The following is a 17,258-nucleotide window of genomic DNA, read 5'->3' as shown; positions in this document are numbered from 1 at the left end:
GATTATGGGGACATAGGACATGTCCTCGTAATTCAAGCAATGTAGATTCATATTTTTGAGCCTCAGCAACAACCTCCTTCTTTTTTGGGGAATGTTCCTTTAAGTACGTGAACCAGTTTTCTGGTGTGTTGGAGTGTGTGGCACTCCGCCTCCTATCGGCAGGATCTGTTACTGCTGATTTATACACATTACCACCTCAATGGGCGGAGACGCCTCGGAAAACGCGGGCTGCCTTGTGATTGGTTAATCACGCTCACGCGCAGTGGAGGCGGGGTCTCTCCAGGAGCACGCGCAATCTACATATGGACAAGTGACAGCAGCGGCTAATTAGGTAAGTAAATAAAGTATTACGATTTATATATTGATTCATTAGTCTAACATATGCTAATAGACATAACACCGGCCATGTGCGCGATTCATAAGCATTCAAAAGCGCAAAATGAACATTTATATGACAGAAATTAATATAATCAGCTTGTAACGCGTTCTGCATTTTTGCTAATAACGTCATTTAATTTGTTGTTTAAATGGCCACTGAGTTTTATTCTGACCATGCACATTGTCTTTGAGAGCAGCTTTGGGGAATATTATATACGCTTTGTTAGTCTACTTTAAGATGGGTTAAATGTAATATTCTGAACTTTTAAATGTGTTTTCTACTTGATGTTTACTTCTTTAACGTTACTTGATGTGAATGAACTGCAACCGAGGTCAGCTCAGTCAGCTTTAAGAGTATAATAATATAGAATGGATAATGCATTATTAATATTGCATTACACTGTTACAGTGCAGATGAGACTGGCCAGTTTAGCATATCAACTTAATTAAATTTGAATAGCAGAATAATAAAACATTGGCCTAAAAGCATCTCTTCTTGATCTTCAGAATCAGAATGAGCTTTATTGGCCAGGTTTGTTTACACATACAAGGCATTTGTTGTAGTGACAGAAGCTCCACAGTGCAACAGAAAGACAGTAACAGGACAGGACAGATAATACATAATAATAAACAAATATTGCATTTATTTTAAATGAAATATGTAATTAGAGGTACAGAGGTAATGCAAAATTACTTAAAAAAAAAAAAAAAAAATTCAACCTCACTGTACAGTACAGCCATCCATAGAGGTTTTCAGATGCTGTTTACGTAAAATGAATATGTACACAGAGTGCTTTGTTTTCCCAGAGTGTGTTTTAAGTGAACTGCACTAAAATCCAGGAGTAAACTGTACTCGCACCTCCTCCTGAGGTAGTCTGAGTGTTGGGGCTTTCTTGTAAAATTCAACTGAACTGTGTGTATCCACTGTATGGATGCTGCAGCATATTACAGATGTATTTGCAAATGTTCTGTGCTTCATTCTGTGTTTTTAATACTTTATTTTAATTTCTGCAGCTAGATGAAATGGAGAATGTTTCTAGACGACGCAGGTTTAAGCCTGTATGTGATGCAGAGGCACACGAGATCAAGAATCAACAAGCCATACCTTGAGCAGCGGCTCATTAACAAGCTCAAAGGTACAGTACTCCATACGCTGCACTGACTAAGTGTTTAGTAATGTCTCAGAATCATGTACACATTCACTCTATGGAGAACCCAGGTAAAAAAGACGTACATGCTTTGTTGCACATTGTGGGGAGAACATGTTTTCCATTACAAATATCTAAACATCCTTAAATCAGATACACCTATTGTGAGTTGCAGCATGAACAATAAAAAGATGACTTGAACAAATATCTGTAAATAGGGTATGCAAATTGTTTTTAGTTGATCTTTCTTAGCCTGTTGGCAGATATTTGTTTCTGTTTTAATCATAAACTTGCTTAATTTTGATTAATTTCTCAAAAAGCAAGACTTCTTATCTCCTATCAATTTGCTTCAAGTAATGTATCTTGATATAAGAATCCCTATTTGGGTAAAACTTTATAATAATTTTAATAAATCATTAACAAACATTATGCAATGCTTAATAGATCCTTAGTTAATATTCAAATAGCTAGAAACATGTGCTTGTTAATGTTTACTAATAAACTATTTGAACATTTCCTAATAATTAACAGATTATTTATTTAATGTAAATTAAAATGCTTACAAATGGCATTCAACTTTCAGTTCATATGATCATAAGCTTTTTTATTTTTTTAATTCTACAAAGGGTTTTAACAGAAAAAAACCTAAGATGGCGGCGCGCGCAGTCGCAGCAGCTTCTCTCTCTCCCGACAAACCGGTGTTTTCGTGTTTTTTGTCTTGTAAGTCGCAATGTTTTTGCACATCTTCGTCTCGTCTACCTGTCTTTAAGCGCGCATACAGTCGTGAGTTTCTGCTCGAGCTCGGCAGAACCACATTTTTAGAGTTAAACTCCGCGCACACTGAAGAGCTGCGGGACCTCGGTCTGCTCCGAAGGCCTTCTCCATCACCGACCCCCACTACTGCATCTCGCCCACAGCGGAGGCGCTACAAGCGGCCTACTGCATCTACTGCATCTCGACCAGCTAACATGCTATCGAGCTGACAGAGCTCTCGTCGAGGGAGGTAAGATCCGCGGCGGCGGGCTTTGTGTTTACATCAATGATGCATGGTGTTGCGACGCTGTTGTGGTCTGCAAACACTGCTCACCCCTGGTGGAGTTTATGATTATTAAGTGCCGGCCGTTCTATCTACCGAGGGAATATACAGCCATACTGCTCGTTGCTGTATACATCCCTCCCAGCTCCAGCAACAACCACAGGAGTGAGGCACTAAATGATCTGTACCAGCACACCAGTGAGCAGCAGACAGCCCACCCAGATGCTTTTCTTATCTTGGCTGGGGATTTCAATCACGCAGACTTAAAGAGTGTGTTCCCAAAAATTCACCAACACATAGACTTTCCAACAAGGGGAAAAAACACTCTGGACTTTGTTTACACCACCCAGAGAGGAGCTTACAAGGCCCTCCCCCTCCCCCACCTCGGAGCCTCAGACCACATCACTGTCATGCTAATGCCTGCATACAGACCGCTCGTTAAAGTCACCAAACCAGTTCACAAACAGATTCAAGTGTGGCCGGAAGGGTCGTCAGAGGCGCTTCAAGACTGCTTTGACACCACTGACTGGAATATGTTTAAACAGGCTGCCACATACAACAATACTACAGACCTCCAAGAGTACTCAGAGACTGTTACTGCCTACATCTCCAAGTGCATTGATGATGTAACAGTCACAAAGTCCATCACTGTCCGGGCCAACCAGGCCGTGGATGACAGGGGAGGTCTACAGACTTCTGAAGGCTCGGAACGCTGCCTTTAGAGCTGGAGATGAGGAGGGCCTGAAGACAGCTAGGGCCAACCTATCCCGCGGCATCAAAGAGGCCAAGAGACAGTACTCCAGGAGGATAGCCCATCGTTTCAGCGACAGCAGAGACACGCGGAGCCTGTGGCAGGGGATACAGACCATTACGGATTACAAGCCCCCACCACAGACCTGTGACAACACCACCCCCCTGCTGAACGAGCTGAATGCCTTCTTTGCTCGCTTTGAGGCACAAAACTGCACCACTGCACAGAAGACTCCACCTCCTCCCAGCGACCAGGTGATGACGCTGTCCCCGGACAGTGTGAGGAGATCCCTCAGCAGGATCAATGCACGCAAAGCTCCGGGTCCTGACAACATTCCTGGGCGTGTACTGAGAGACTGTGCAGTGGAACTCACTGAGGTCTTCACAGACATCTTCAACATCTCGCTAAATCAGGCTGTTGTCCCCACATGCTTCAAAGCTACCACCATCATTCCAGTCCCTAAGAAGTCATCTCCATCCTGCTTCAATGACTACCGTCCAATAGCACTCACTCCCATCCTCATGAAGTGCTTTGAACGGCTAGTCTTGCACCACATCAAGTCTGTCCTCCCCCCCTCCCTGGACCCCTTCCAGTTTGCATATAGGTCCAACCGCTCGACCGATGATGCCATCACCACTGCCCTCCACCCAGCCCTCACACATCTGGAGAAAAAAGACTCATATGTCAGGATGCTGTTCATAGACTTCAGTTCAGCATTCAACACAATCATCCCTCAACAGCTCACTCACAAACTGGCCCAGCTGGGGCTCAATACCTCTCTGTGCAACTGGCTGTTGGACTTCCTGACCGGGAGACCTCAAGCAGTACGAGTCGGCAGTAACACATCCAGCACCATCACACTGAACACTGGGGCCCCCCAAGGATGTGTGCTGAGCCCCCTCCTCTTCACTCTGCTGACCCACGACTGCACACCATCACACAACTCCAACATTTTCATTAAGTTTGCGGATGACACGACTGTGGTGGGTCTCATCAGCAACAGAGATGAGACAAACTACAGGAGCGAGGTGAGCCGCCTGGCCGGGTGGTGCAGTGACAACAATCTCTCTCTGAACGTGAAGAAGACGAAGGAGATTGTTGTTGACTTCAGGAGAGTACACACTCAGCATGCCCCTCTGACCATCAACGGTGCGACTGTGGAGAAAGTGAGCAGCACCAAGTTCCTGGGTGTGCACATCACTGAGGACCTCTCCTGGACTAACAACACTGTAGCACTGGCCAAGAAAGCACAGCAGCGTCTCTACTTCCTCCGCAAACTCAGAAGAGCCAGAGCCCTGGCCCCCATCATGTGCACCTTCTACAGTGGCACCATCGAGAGCATCCTGACTAGCTGCATCACTGTGTGGTATGGCGCTTGCAACGCATCCTGCCGCAAGTCACTTCAGCGCATAGTGAGAGCAGCTGAGAAGATCGTTGGTGTCTCTCTCCCCTCCCTCCAGGACATCTACAGCACCCGTCTCACCCGCAAAGCCCTCCGCATTGCAGGAGATCCCACCCACCCGACACACAGCTTCTTCAGTCTGCTGCCATCAGGGAGGAGACTGCGGAGTCTCCAGGCGAGGACCAGCAGACTGAAGGACAGCTTCATACATCAGGCTGTCAGGAAGCTGAACTCCCTCCCGTCCTTGCCTCCCCTCCCCTCTTTCACCCCCATTTAACACAGCAACACACTAGGAACTCTGACTCTGTGACACCCCCCCCCACCGACCAACAAACTGTGACCGGCACCTGTCACTTGTGCAGCATTGGCTGATCACTACCCATCCAACATTGACTGCAAATTACCTCTTCGGATAGTCTGACAAAAATCTATCCGAACAGTCACTTCGACTTGTCACTTTAACAGACTGATAAGCTCTTCTTGCACTACACTCATAACAAAACAAAACATCTGCACAGTTTTGTTTTTGTACATTCAACTGGTTTGCACTCCATCTATTCTGCCATGTGCCTTATGCACTTTATCTATCTCTCTTGTTTTTATTTTCTACAATGTCCTCAGACTGATAAGCTCTTTTGCACTACAAATATATCTACACAGTGTTGTTTATTTAACTGGTTTTGCACTCTATCTGCCATGCGCCTTATGCCACTTTATCGATCTAATTCTTATTTTTTTCTACAATATCCTCATTTGTATAATTGTATAGTTGTATGTACATATGTTTAAACTGTATTTATCTGTATCTGAACGTGTTTAATGTTAACTGTATGCACCAAGGGTCTGAGAGTAATGCAATTTCAATTCTCTGTGTGTATGTACTGTACATGTGGAAGAATTGACAATAAAGCTGACTTGAACTTGAAATTGAGATGTTATTCAATAATTAAAAGCTTGTGTTAATGTACAGCACTTGCTGCTATTGACGTGTGATACGTGGGTAAGGCTAGGAACAGGTTTGGTGTTATGGGTAGGGTTAAGCTGTGGTCGAGGGGTCAGTGGTACAGGGTTCAGTCTGATTATTGTAAGGGAACATGTTAACATAGTAGCATAATACAACTGTAGTTAGTGAAGTGCTGAAATGAACTAATTCAGATGAAAATGTAAAAAAAGAGCATTAGGTAGTATCTGAACTGAAGTTTAATGACATTCGTTAGCTTTCAAAAGTACATCAACAAATAAACTTTATCTTTGTAATTTCTGTTAAAATGTGCATTATGATTTGAAAGTTAAACGAAATTTGTAAACTTTATAATTTATGTGAAATTATCTGTTGATCATTAGGTAATGTTTAATAAGTACATTAGTGAACATTAACAAGCACATTACCTCATATCTCTAAATATCTCTTTTAATATTAACTAATGATCTGCTAATTGTTATAGAATGTTTATTGATTTATTAATGAAAGTCGTTATGAAGTGTTACAGACATTTGGATTGGAAAACAAGTCAAAATACTGATAAAACAGCATAACGTTTTTACATTATGATTGAAAGGTACACTAAAAGTTATTTTCATATTCTAGTGTTTGGGAGTGGAGTTATTCAACCCTTAATATTATTATTTTAATTAAAAATTAATGCAGGTCGTTATGGAGTTTATTTTTTCTCCAAACATTGAAGTGCTGCTAATACAACTCTATATATTTACATTTAAAGAACACATTGATGTATTGTGTTCCCTTCAAATTGTTCATTAAATTTACCTTCATAATATGTGCTGAAACCCTGTTAAATTGATATGGTCAAGAGGGCATGAACTGAGAAATCTCATTTTTCCTGATCCTTTGACATAAAGAAGGTCATAGTATTAACGAATAATTCTTAGAAATTAGGTCAAGACTTTCTAACTGATGGCAAACCGGCTAAATCTGACCCAACTATCTTACATTAATCCATTGTATGTAGACTTTGTTCTTTTAAATGCTCACATAGCTGAGAATTGCAGTGTTTCCTGAATGCAAGTTTGTAGTTTTCTGTATTTGTAGTATGCCTAAAATATGTTTTTTTAAGTAATGTTTATTCTCAAACCATTTTAATTTCTCAGGCAAAGATGTGAGTTGTGCTTGTTCTCTAAGTTTTTAAATGAATGAGTAAATACAAAAATATAATAATGGTCATAATAATGATTATATATGTATAATAATATAAAATAATAATTATTTTTTTGACTATCTAGCTGTGTTCATTTTACATCTCAACTATAGAAAGTTCAAATAGAAACTTAATGGACAGCCAATTAAGGGTCATGTTAAAGACATCATTTCAATTTGTGGTCAAAAGCAGACTTACAGTGTCTAGATTTGGTCATGGAGTCTCTTTAGCTCGTGCAAATATTTGACATCAATATTTCAGTATATCAGTATTTGACATTCATTGTCTCTTTTACAGATGAACACAGATGCCGTTGCTGAGATTTCAGTACTTCTGCCAGAGGCAAGTTCAGAACAGGTATTGTGTCATTTTGGTTGAGTGTGCTTACTTTATATCTGTGAAATAGAAAGCTAATGTAGAGACTTGAGTAGAGTTACACGCTGTGAACCAGAAAACACACTGCATTACGAGGACAGGAATGGTTTGCCAGGACACTGTATTGTGTAAATGATTAGTGAACAGGAGGCATATAACTGTCATAATGTCCTGTCAAACCATTCTGTCCTTTCGATGCAGTGTGTTGTCAGTGACATCGATAAGGCTTGGTCATTGTAGATTTGCATGGTTAAATTCTGTACCAGAAACTGCAGAACCAGATGTCAGGCGTAAAACAACACTTTTCAAACGGCCATTTTTTTAATGCAGTGCTTTATATTTTAATAGTGATGTTATAAAGAAGGGTCTCGGTTAGTGCTGGGTGGTATAAAAGATCTCAATTCGAACAGAGCTGTAACATCTAAAGATGCATCTTTTTTGTCAGCACCTGACCAACTAATACTAGCACTTACCTGTTCTAGGTAACTGTTCTAGGTTCTGTACTCTACTCTATTTTATTCCGTTATATTCTGTTAATTTCTCTCTCTCTATGCATATATATACAGTATATGTATGAAGAGTTCAGATGCAAAAGCCTCTAAGTGTCATCTGAAATTTTCATCTAAAATGAGCATTTTTATTTTTTTTTATCAGGCTGCTATATTTAGGTTCAGTAGTTTTACTCTAATGGTAAAATATAGGTCCTTTTCTATGCAATTAAAGTGAAATAACTGAACATAAATATAGGGTCCTGATAAAAATGCAAATTTTAGAAGCAAATTTCAGATGGCACTTAGAGGCTTTTGCATCTGAACTCTTCTCACACACACACACACATATACTGTATATATATATATATATATATATATATATATATATATATATATATATTAGGGATGCACGATATGACAAATGTTAACCGATACCGATAATTAAGTCCTTCTCATGGCCGATGCTGATACCGATAAATTCATATTTTTATATTATAATTTTCATATAATCTGCAGTTTGTGCACCCAGGAGAATACAAAATCTAAGATTCACTGATTAAACTGATATTTTAGTAGCTCTGGCCTAACTATAGCCAGTCCTCGGGCCTGTTTTAGGCTTCTCCTTATCTTTATACTTTAGAAATCAGTATTGAAATCCTAGTCATTGTAGTTACACTCTATGTGAACCAGAAAACACACTGCATTGCGAGGACAGGAATGGTTTGCCAGGACACTGTAATGTGTAAATGATTAGTGAACAGTAGGCATTATCTCACAGCATAGTTCAGTAACAGTGTTGCAAAAGCAACTTTGGTTTCCGAGTAAATCTGTTCTGAGCTCGGACAAGTTTGTTTGCGTTGTGCTGTGCTCATTTATTGGGCCGAGCTGATAAACGCTCTGCACTGCGCAATTCAGATATAACGCAGTGTTGTTGCGCTTTTGTTTCGTTTGCCGTTTGATGTTTCTCTTATGCAACAGAAATGCCAGCGCTTCTGAGTTGAAAAACGCAGTGGTGGGGCACCAGTGTGACCGCAAAATTTATTCACACCGGCAGAAATAATGGTAGCAAAATGCTGCAGATTGGATCCCTGCTCGTCAGTGATATAAAAAATGCTTGGTCATTATAGATTTGCGTGGTTAAGTTCTGTACCAGGAAAAGGCAGAAGATGTCAGGCGTAAAACAACACTTTTCAAACGGCCACTTTTTTAATGCAGTGCTTCATATTTTAACAGTGATGTTATAAAGAAGGGTCTCTGTTAGTGCTGGGTGGTATGACCAAAAATCTGTATCACAGTACTTTTTAAGATTCAGAATAATAGCATTTTTTTTCTTTAGCTTGTGCAATTATTTGACAACAGTATTTATGTACATTCATTGTCTCTTTTACAGATGAACACAGATGCCGTTGCTGAGATTTCAGTACTTCTGCCAGAGGCAAGTTCAGAACAGGTATTGTGTCATTTTGGTTGAGTGTGCTTACTTTATATCTGTGAAATAGAAAGCTAATGTAGAGACTTGAGTAGAGTTACACGCTGTGAACCAGAAAACACACTGCATTACGAGGACAGGAATGGTTTGCCAGGACACTGTATTGAAATGCTAGGCTACACCATATGTGTAGCATATGAGAGATTCAGTTTGTTATGTGAGAGAATGATGCTAATATATAAAAGCTTTAAAAAGACCTAAAAGTCCTTGAATTCGTTGTCCAAAGAATCAGAACTGCATTTTGTTTAGTTTTAAAGGGGTCATTAATTGGCTCTGTTTTTTATTTTGTACAGTTCTCTGAGGTCTACTTATGTTATCAAGATTTTTACATCAAAAAGCATCATAATTTAGAAGTAATAGGCTTTTTTCTTTTTTTCTTTTTTTTGTCGTGTTTTGACCCCCCCTCATCAGAACATTGTTTGAATAGGTGTGGAGGATTGTAGACTCAGAAGTAAAGACCCACTGCTGTGATTGGCTAACAGTTGTGTATGTTTGACAGCCTACATTCCTCACAGATGGATGCAGCTGTGATTTAGGTCAAAAACACATAAATAACTCCATACATCTCAAACTATCTTTAATAACAGACAAAGCAATATTGAGCATGTAATAAAAAAAACTTACTCACACTTGTGTTGAGACATTACTGTCAGATCCAATATAGTCGCACAGCATCATCTTTTAGTTTCAATCTTTCAAAAAAAAAAAAATGCATTGAATTGTGCCTTGTTTGTAAACGAATCCGCGGTAAAATTAAGTAAACAAAGGATTGGGTTCTTACCAATGTCGTCGGTAATCTTCATTAAAAATAAAATTCATCAAATAAAGTTTTGGTGTCTGCGTAGACTTGCGTGTGTTCGCCTCTCTCGTAAACACTACATGTGCAAATTGGTGGGAGGGGCTAAACAGGTAGTGATGTAGAAGCAGGCATTGATCTTCTGTGGAGGCAGTGCTTATCCACACTAGTGTTGTCAAAAGTACCGACCGCGATACCATTTGGTACTGAAATTTTAAAAATGTCCATTTCATACAGAAACACATGCAATTGTTTGAAAGCCACATCTATCAGCAGGTCCGTCACTGTGCAGATAAACTGTATTAGGGATCCACTGACGCACACAGATCCACTGATAGACGTGTGACGAGTGTTTCTGTGTGAGCATTCGGTGAAGAGGGGAAGCGATGATCATTGTAGCCAATCACAGTCATATCTGTTGCGTGCGTGAACACTATGACCAATCAGGAGTGTTTAAGAATCTGCTCAACAGCACTCAAATCTTAGCGGGAACTGGACATTTTTAAAATTGCAGTAACAAATGGTATCGCTGTCAGTGCTTTTGACAACACTTATCAACAGTAGCTACGTTTACATTGACACTTTTTGCTTCCATCGGAATGAATTAATTCTGATTGACGAATCTGAACGTAGTGTTTACATGAACGCTAAATAAAGTGATCGGGTTGATGTGAGCGTTTATGTCACAAGCTTCTGATTGGATTTAATCTTTTGATATGCGCAGTGTGCAGTGATGCTTGCTTTAGAAAGCAGTAAAAGTGCCCCTTCCCTTGCCTAAAAGCAGTCGTCTGTGGATGAGAGTCTTAAACAAGGACTGGTGGGACGTTGTCCTGCTCCAGTTCACATACGCTGAGTGAATGCAGCGTTTTAGAATGACTGGACACTCATTTATGATACCTTTATTCAGCAGAAAGAACAGCTCGTTGCACGCGTCATACGTCATTATGCTATTTTTACGTCACTGCACATGCACAGTACTTTCCAGTTTCAGTTTTCAATCCGATCAAGTGTTTACATGTCCTTTCGTTCAGATTATAAAAGGAATAAACCACCCATTACAATCCAATCAAAATTTTAATCAGATCTGGCCAATTCAATCCGATTGACGTGTTTACATGTGACTTTTTTATTGCGATTGTGCTTCTAGTCCTATTACGATCAGATTATTAGGGTCCATGTAAACGCAGCTAGTGTTACATCACAGAGAGGAACATCCCACAAGCTGTTGTTTTGGCAGACTGCCTTCAGTACAACTGTTTTTAGAATAACGACAAAGTTTTGAGTTCTGAAACTTATAGGATGTTTTTTACAGTACAATAACTTCTTATGTCACAACATAATTTTGATTTCTCAGTTCATGACGCCTTTGATGTAAATTTGAATAAATAAACAAATAATAATTTAGAAAATTCATGTTTTCATTTTACATCTAAAAAATTGAAAGTGGATATGGAAACTTTGACAGATAGTCAGTCACTGATAGTCAAGCTCTTAGTTGAACTAACAACATAATATATTGTGGACAGTTTCAATGCTAAAAGTTTCTTAGTATTTCCTTTTTGTACATGTTTGTTTAAAATTCAAAGGTAAATTAACATTTTTTAACCCACTCTTCTTCCCTGCCACTAAATAGTGTGACAATCATGACTTAGTTCATACAACTGTGTCATGCCTGGACAAGTGCAGAGTATGCATGGGATTGGGGATGTCATCTTTCAAGTGGATCGGTGTCAGATGTAAAGGTCAGTATGAGCTCATTTTTGAAGCTGTGCTTGTAATACTCAATCTGTTAACTTGATTTGTCAAAATGTACATATCTACCTATTATATTGTTGTTTAAAAAAAAAAAACACATTAACGTTAATGTATACACTGTGCCTGTACTATCACCTTTATCATTGTTGAGATTTGAGACACTTTGATTAGAGTCTGCAAATGTTAAATCCCGCCAATTATTTCCAATCATGGTTTGGAAAGGCACATTCCTGTCAATATTAGATCTCTCAGCTGACCATGTATATCAGAGAACAAGCTACATATGGAACGTTTCGAAGACCACTGTGGTCTCCATAATAGACCTATCGGTAAGCCCCCCCCTTAGTTACTGTTGCTCCCTCAGACAAAGAAACGGAGTTGCTAACTGTCTTGCAATGCCAGCTGTCAGTGTGAAAACCTTGTCCCTATATCTTTTTGATAAATTTTGGACACAGAAGGACCACCATTCAAGTGATACTTAAATATGCCATGGAGGGATATATAAAATATTTTAAAATAAATATTGTGGGTATTAATTTGGAAGCGAGGGTTTACAGATCACAATGCAAGCAGAGAAGTTTGATATTACGGTCATCATGATTGAAGAATGACAATATCCCAGATCAACACTGTTCATGTATCGCAGGGTACGATTAAATTAATGTACATTTAACCAGTTTAATATGAAGAGGTACTGAAATGTAGACCTTCGTTTATGTGTTTTTGACCTACACTGTACAAGACGCGAGAACCAGTGTTGGGGGTAACGCATTACAAGTAACGCGAGTTACGTAATAATATTACTTTTTTCAAGTAACTAGTAAAGTAACGCATTACTTTTTAATTTACAAGAAAATATCTGAGTTACTTTTTCAAAAAAGTAACGCCAGTTACTTTTTGGCAGTGGCTATTTGCACTAAGTGTAAATAGCTATAGATTCTATTTACACTGTTAAAATAGCAAGATTTTCTGCTATTTATACTACTTATTGCAAATAGTGGCAATTATCTGCACCTCAGTATTGTAGTACATTATAAAACAGTACGCAATAATAACGTACTGAGTGTAAATTATCATTTTAATTCAAATTTATTAATTGGATGTCACCTTTTTGGGACAATAAAGCCCTCCCTACCCTAACCCTACCCGATACTTTATTTTCAACTTTTTGATTATTTCCTTAATTTTTATTGAAAATAAATTCCTTTCTGATGCGATATGACATTTGAAAAGGGAGAAAAAAATGTTTGGCAAAAGGTGGGATCGAACTCGGGTTTTTTTTCTCCCATTTATTGACTGACAGTGCGCTGTGTGAGCATGCTGTTACTATAGATCTAAATGTGAATTTGCATGAATTCATCCCACTCACAAAAAACAGATTTAGTATTCATCAAAATGAATTAAAACAGTGAAATGCAAACTCAGAATATGACGCAAACTGCAATAATTAAATATGTTAAACAACACAAATGTATCTAATCCCATTTTATTAATCAATGTCTTTGCTGCTGACCTTTGATGATCCAGTTCAACCATACTAATAAGCAAAAATTACTTTAGATAAACTAACAATTGTGCTTCATTGTTTTTTTATTGCCGAAGAGTGTTAAACCTTCTTATCCTGAGTTTTACTTCACAGACGTGAATTTACTTTTCCTTCACAAGATACAGGGCTTTTACATTTGTATTAATGTAATTTCTTGTATTAAAAACAATCAAGCCCTGCTCATATTTAAAAAGTAACGCAAAAGTAACGCAAAAGTAACGTAACGCATTACTTTCCATAAAAAAGTAACTAAGTAACGCAATTAGTTACTTTTTTAGGGAGTAACGCAATATTGTAATGCATTACTTTTAAAAGTAACTTTCCCCAACACTGGCGAGAACACTCCGCTATTTGGCTTTGACTCACTAACTTTAACGTTAGCTAGTTTTAGCCAGAGATACCTTGCTAAAGCACAAGATAACATTTAATGTTCTGCTTGAGCAGATGAAAATTGTAATTTAATGAGAGTATGACAACTTAATTTTCATCTTCATTTGTATTGGGGTTGAATGCTTAGGGACATTTTGCTCTGTTTTGTTTGGATTCAGGAAATATAATAAAAATAAATTTTATTGCCCATCCTCCCAGCATACCTGGAATCAGTGTTACAAGTACCCCAGGCACATAATTTTTGGATGCACAAACCCCATAAAACCGATGCGAGCTTCAGATCTTCCAGTGTTTCTCTATGGCGCTGAAATCTAAAGATGTCCGAGTTTCGCTCCCTGTGCAACTGATACTTGACTGCCATTGGCTAGTCTGCATTCAAGGGAAGGGGCTTACCGATAGGTCAATTCTTAAATGGAAGAATTCACCACTTAAGAGACAGTGGGATGTGCAGTTAATGCATTTAGGAAATGCTGCTCTATTATAGGTTTTGTCCTAAATGAGATCCTAACTGAAATCACCGTGGTCACTACACAGATAATACAGGATTCTAGAATTAGGACGCTTCTGTAATGTGGCCCTTGGATGCTTATAATTGTGTAATTTCAGTCATTTTATGTTTATTGTTTTAAATTTTTTTGCCAGAATTTATAAAACCATGTTTTTGCTTTGTCTTATGATGCGTTGAGTACAGATTGATTGAACTGAATTTAAATAAGGGCTGCAAGTTTGAAGGGGTGACTACACTGTACAATGTACTGTGGTACTAGGTGTTAAAGGGTTAGTTCACCCAAAAATTAAAATTCTGTCATTATCCACGTGGCGCTGTTTACGTTCAGTGGATACTCTCCAAAATGGCGCTATAGGGTGACATGGAAGAGACGAATTGTTGAATACAGTTGTTATTTTTGTTTTCTTTGCACACAAAAAGTATTCTTGTAGTTTTGTAAAATAAGGGTTGAGCCTCTGATGTCACATGGATTATTTTAACCATGTCTTTGCTACGTTTCTGAGCCTTGATCGTGTAAGGACCCTTGCCATCTATGGAGGATCAGAGAGCTCTCGGATTCCATCAAACATATCTTAATTTGTGTTCTGAAGACAAACGATGGTCTTGCGGGTTTGGAACAACATGGGGTTAAGTGGTTAATGACAGAAGTTTCATTTTTAGGTGAACTATCCCTTTAATAACTGGTGAAATGTGTCATCACTGTGTATGAAAAAGATCCATCAGATGAACCAAAAACAAGTCAATATTGGCAGTTCATGAGATGTCACTGAGGTACCATATGGCCAAGGATCTTGTCAGTTGACTTTGTCAAAAAAAGGCTAAGAAATTATGTGCAGTCAGTCCAAGTTTTTCCACTTTAAATCCATTTTTAATTAACTTCTAAAATTAAAACATAATTGTTTAATAAAGATTATTCAGTGGATAATGATAATTTATATTAAAAAAATGCTATATTATGATTCTGGTACTGAAAAAAGCCCAAAGTTATGATTTGGGTGCAGAAATATTGATTTTATATTAACTGTCTCTTGTCTTGCAGCTTGTTCTGGTGTGTGGCATAAGTACTGTCTGCCTCAGGTGTGTCAGATTTACATTTATAAATACCATTTCTTTTTTATTATACAGAATATTGTATAAATATTTTTTATTTTTTAGGAGAAACATGATTTCAGCTCAGAGGATGAAAATGCATCGGACGAAAACATGCAAGAAGACAAAGATTACGTGCCAGACAGCGACTCTGAATCCGACTCGGATGCAAGTTCTGTGTTTGTTTCTTGCTTGTCCCAGGGTCCTCTCTCAATGAACACTGAAGAAACTCATACTAGAACAAAAACCACAGATGAAACAACTGATGAAACGACAGGTGAAGTAACAGAAGACAAAGCAGATGATACTGGGAAAAACTACTGTTACGTATGCCAAAAACCTCAGTCCAAACTTGCCAGACATCTAGAGAAGCACAAGACTGAAACAGAAGTGATGGAAGCTCTTAGTTACCCAAAAGGTTCAGTAAAAAGACGACGACTTCTGGAGAAGTTACGGAATCGTGGTAACTTCCAGCACAACGTTGAAGTTCTGAAAAGTGGAACAGGTCAAATCAAATTAAAACGAACTTCCAAGCAGTCAAAATTTATTCACTGTGTGTATTGCAAAGGAATGTTTTCCCGCAAGGAATTGTGGCGACACACTCGCAAATGCCATTTCATACCAGAAAGGAGTTCTGATAAGTCTAGTAGGGCCAAAGGCTTAGGCTTGGCCACAACTGCAGAGTCAGTCTTCTCTGAAAGTATCTGTCAAGGGGTTTGGAAGCTTTTGGACCCAATGAGGCAGGATGATGTGACAGCGGTTGTCCGTAATGATTTTGGCATTTTGCAGCTGGCACAAACCCTGTACAACAAGCATGGACATGACACTACAAAGTATATTCGGCAGAAGTTACGAGAACTGGCACGTGTCTTGTTGATTTTGCGTGCCGACTCCATATACACAATTGAAGAGGCAGTCAAGCCTGGAAATTTTCACAAAGTTGTGAAAGCTGTGAAAAAAGTGTCTGGTTTTGATGAAGAAAACCAATCTTACACAGCACCAAGTCTTGCTCTAAAAATAGGGCATTCTTTGCAAAAAATAACCGATATAATTCATTGCAGGGCTCTGATGACGGAGAACGAAGACTTGATGAAATCAACTGAAGCATTCAAGTCCCTGTACACCTCAAAGTGGTGTGAGCTTGTGTCACACTCAGCCCTGAACACCCTTAGCGAGAAAAAATTTAACAAGCCATCAACCTTACCATTCACGCAAGATGTACAGCTTCTTCACAATCACCTCAAACAGGCTGCAAAGGTTGCCTTTGACAGACTGAAGGAAACAGCATCTCCCCAAAGTTACGCTGACCTTGCAAAAGCCACTCTTGCTCAGGCAATAGTTTTTAATCGAAGGCGTGCTGAGGAAGTGTCCAAAATGCGTTTGAAGAACTTCACTGAAAGAGACACAAGCCCACTTCATGATGATGTGTCCTTGGGATTGACCAAGTTTGAAAAGAAGCTCTGCGAACACTTCAGCCGAGTGGAAATCAGAGGCAAGCGTGGACGGAAAGTTGCAGTTCTCCTCACACCAGGCATGGTGGAATCCTTGAATCTACTAGTCAACAACAGAAAGGAATGTGGTGTACAAGATACCAATATCTTTCTCTTCGCTAGAACAAAATGTTCCAGCTACTATAGGGGTCAAGACTGCTTGAGACTCTATGCAGCAAAGTGTGGAGCCAAAAAAACAGAATATCTTCGCTCAACCCAACTTAGGAAACATGTTGCAACCCTTTCACAAATATTAAATCTGAAAGATAATGAACTGGATCAAGTGGCTGATTTTCTTGGACATGATATACGTGTCCACCGCGATCACTACAGACTCCCTGAGGCAACCATTCAGCTTGCAAAAATCTCAAAATTACTTTTGGTGATGGACAAGGGTTGTCTTGGAAGCATCCAGGGAAAATCCCTTGATGATATTCAAATCGAAGGTCTGCAAAAAA

At 39.0% G+C, this 17,258-nt stretch overlaps 1 protein-coding gene across 5 annotated transcripts in view; it reads left to right on the top strand.

Annotated features, from left to right (window-relative positions):
* Positions 1-259: 259 nt before the first annotated feature.
* Positions 260-17,258, top strand: part of LOC306868604 (uncharacterized protein) — a 29,931-nt gene continuing 12,932 nt past the window's right edge. Inside the window, exons 1-7 of one of the 5 annotated variants that reach the window (XM_079414859.1) lie at positions 260-331; positions 1,393-1,514; positions 7,169-7,213; positions 9,128-9,172; positions 11,656-11,764; positions 15,261-15,298; positions 15,377-17,246. In XM_079414859.1, coding sequence (XP_079270985.1) covers positions 7,169-7,213; positions 9,128-9,172; positions 11,656-11,764; positions 15,261-15,298; positions 15,377-17,246 — 2,107 coding nt within the window. In that variant the 5' untranslated portion in view covers positions 260-331; positions 1,393-1,514. Of the gene's footprint in view, positions 332-1,392; positions 1,515-7,168; positions 7,229-9,127; positions 9,188-11,655; positions 11,765-15,260; positions 15,299-15,376; positions 17,247-17,258 lie in introns of all 5 variants that reach the window. The other 4 variants (XM_079414858.1, XM_079414857.1, XM_079414861.1 and 1 more) reach the window with 4 other exon arrangements.

This window comes from Barbus barbus (genome assembly GCF_936440315.1).
Source record: "Barbus barbus genome assembly, contig: scaffold_47, whole genome shotgun sequence".
Lineage (NCBI taxonomy): Eukaryota > Metazoa > Chordata > Actinopteri > Cypriniformes > Cyprinidae > Barbus > Barbus barbus.
This window is presented reverse-complemented; position numbering and strand designations above follow the sequence as displayed.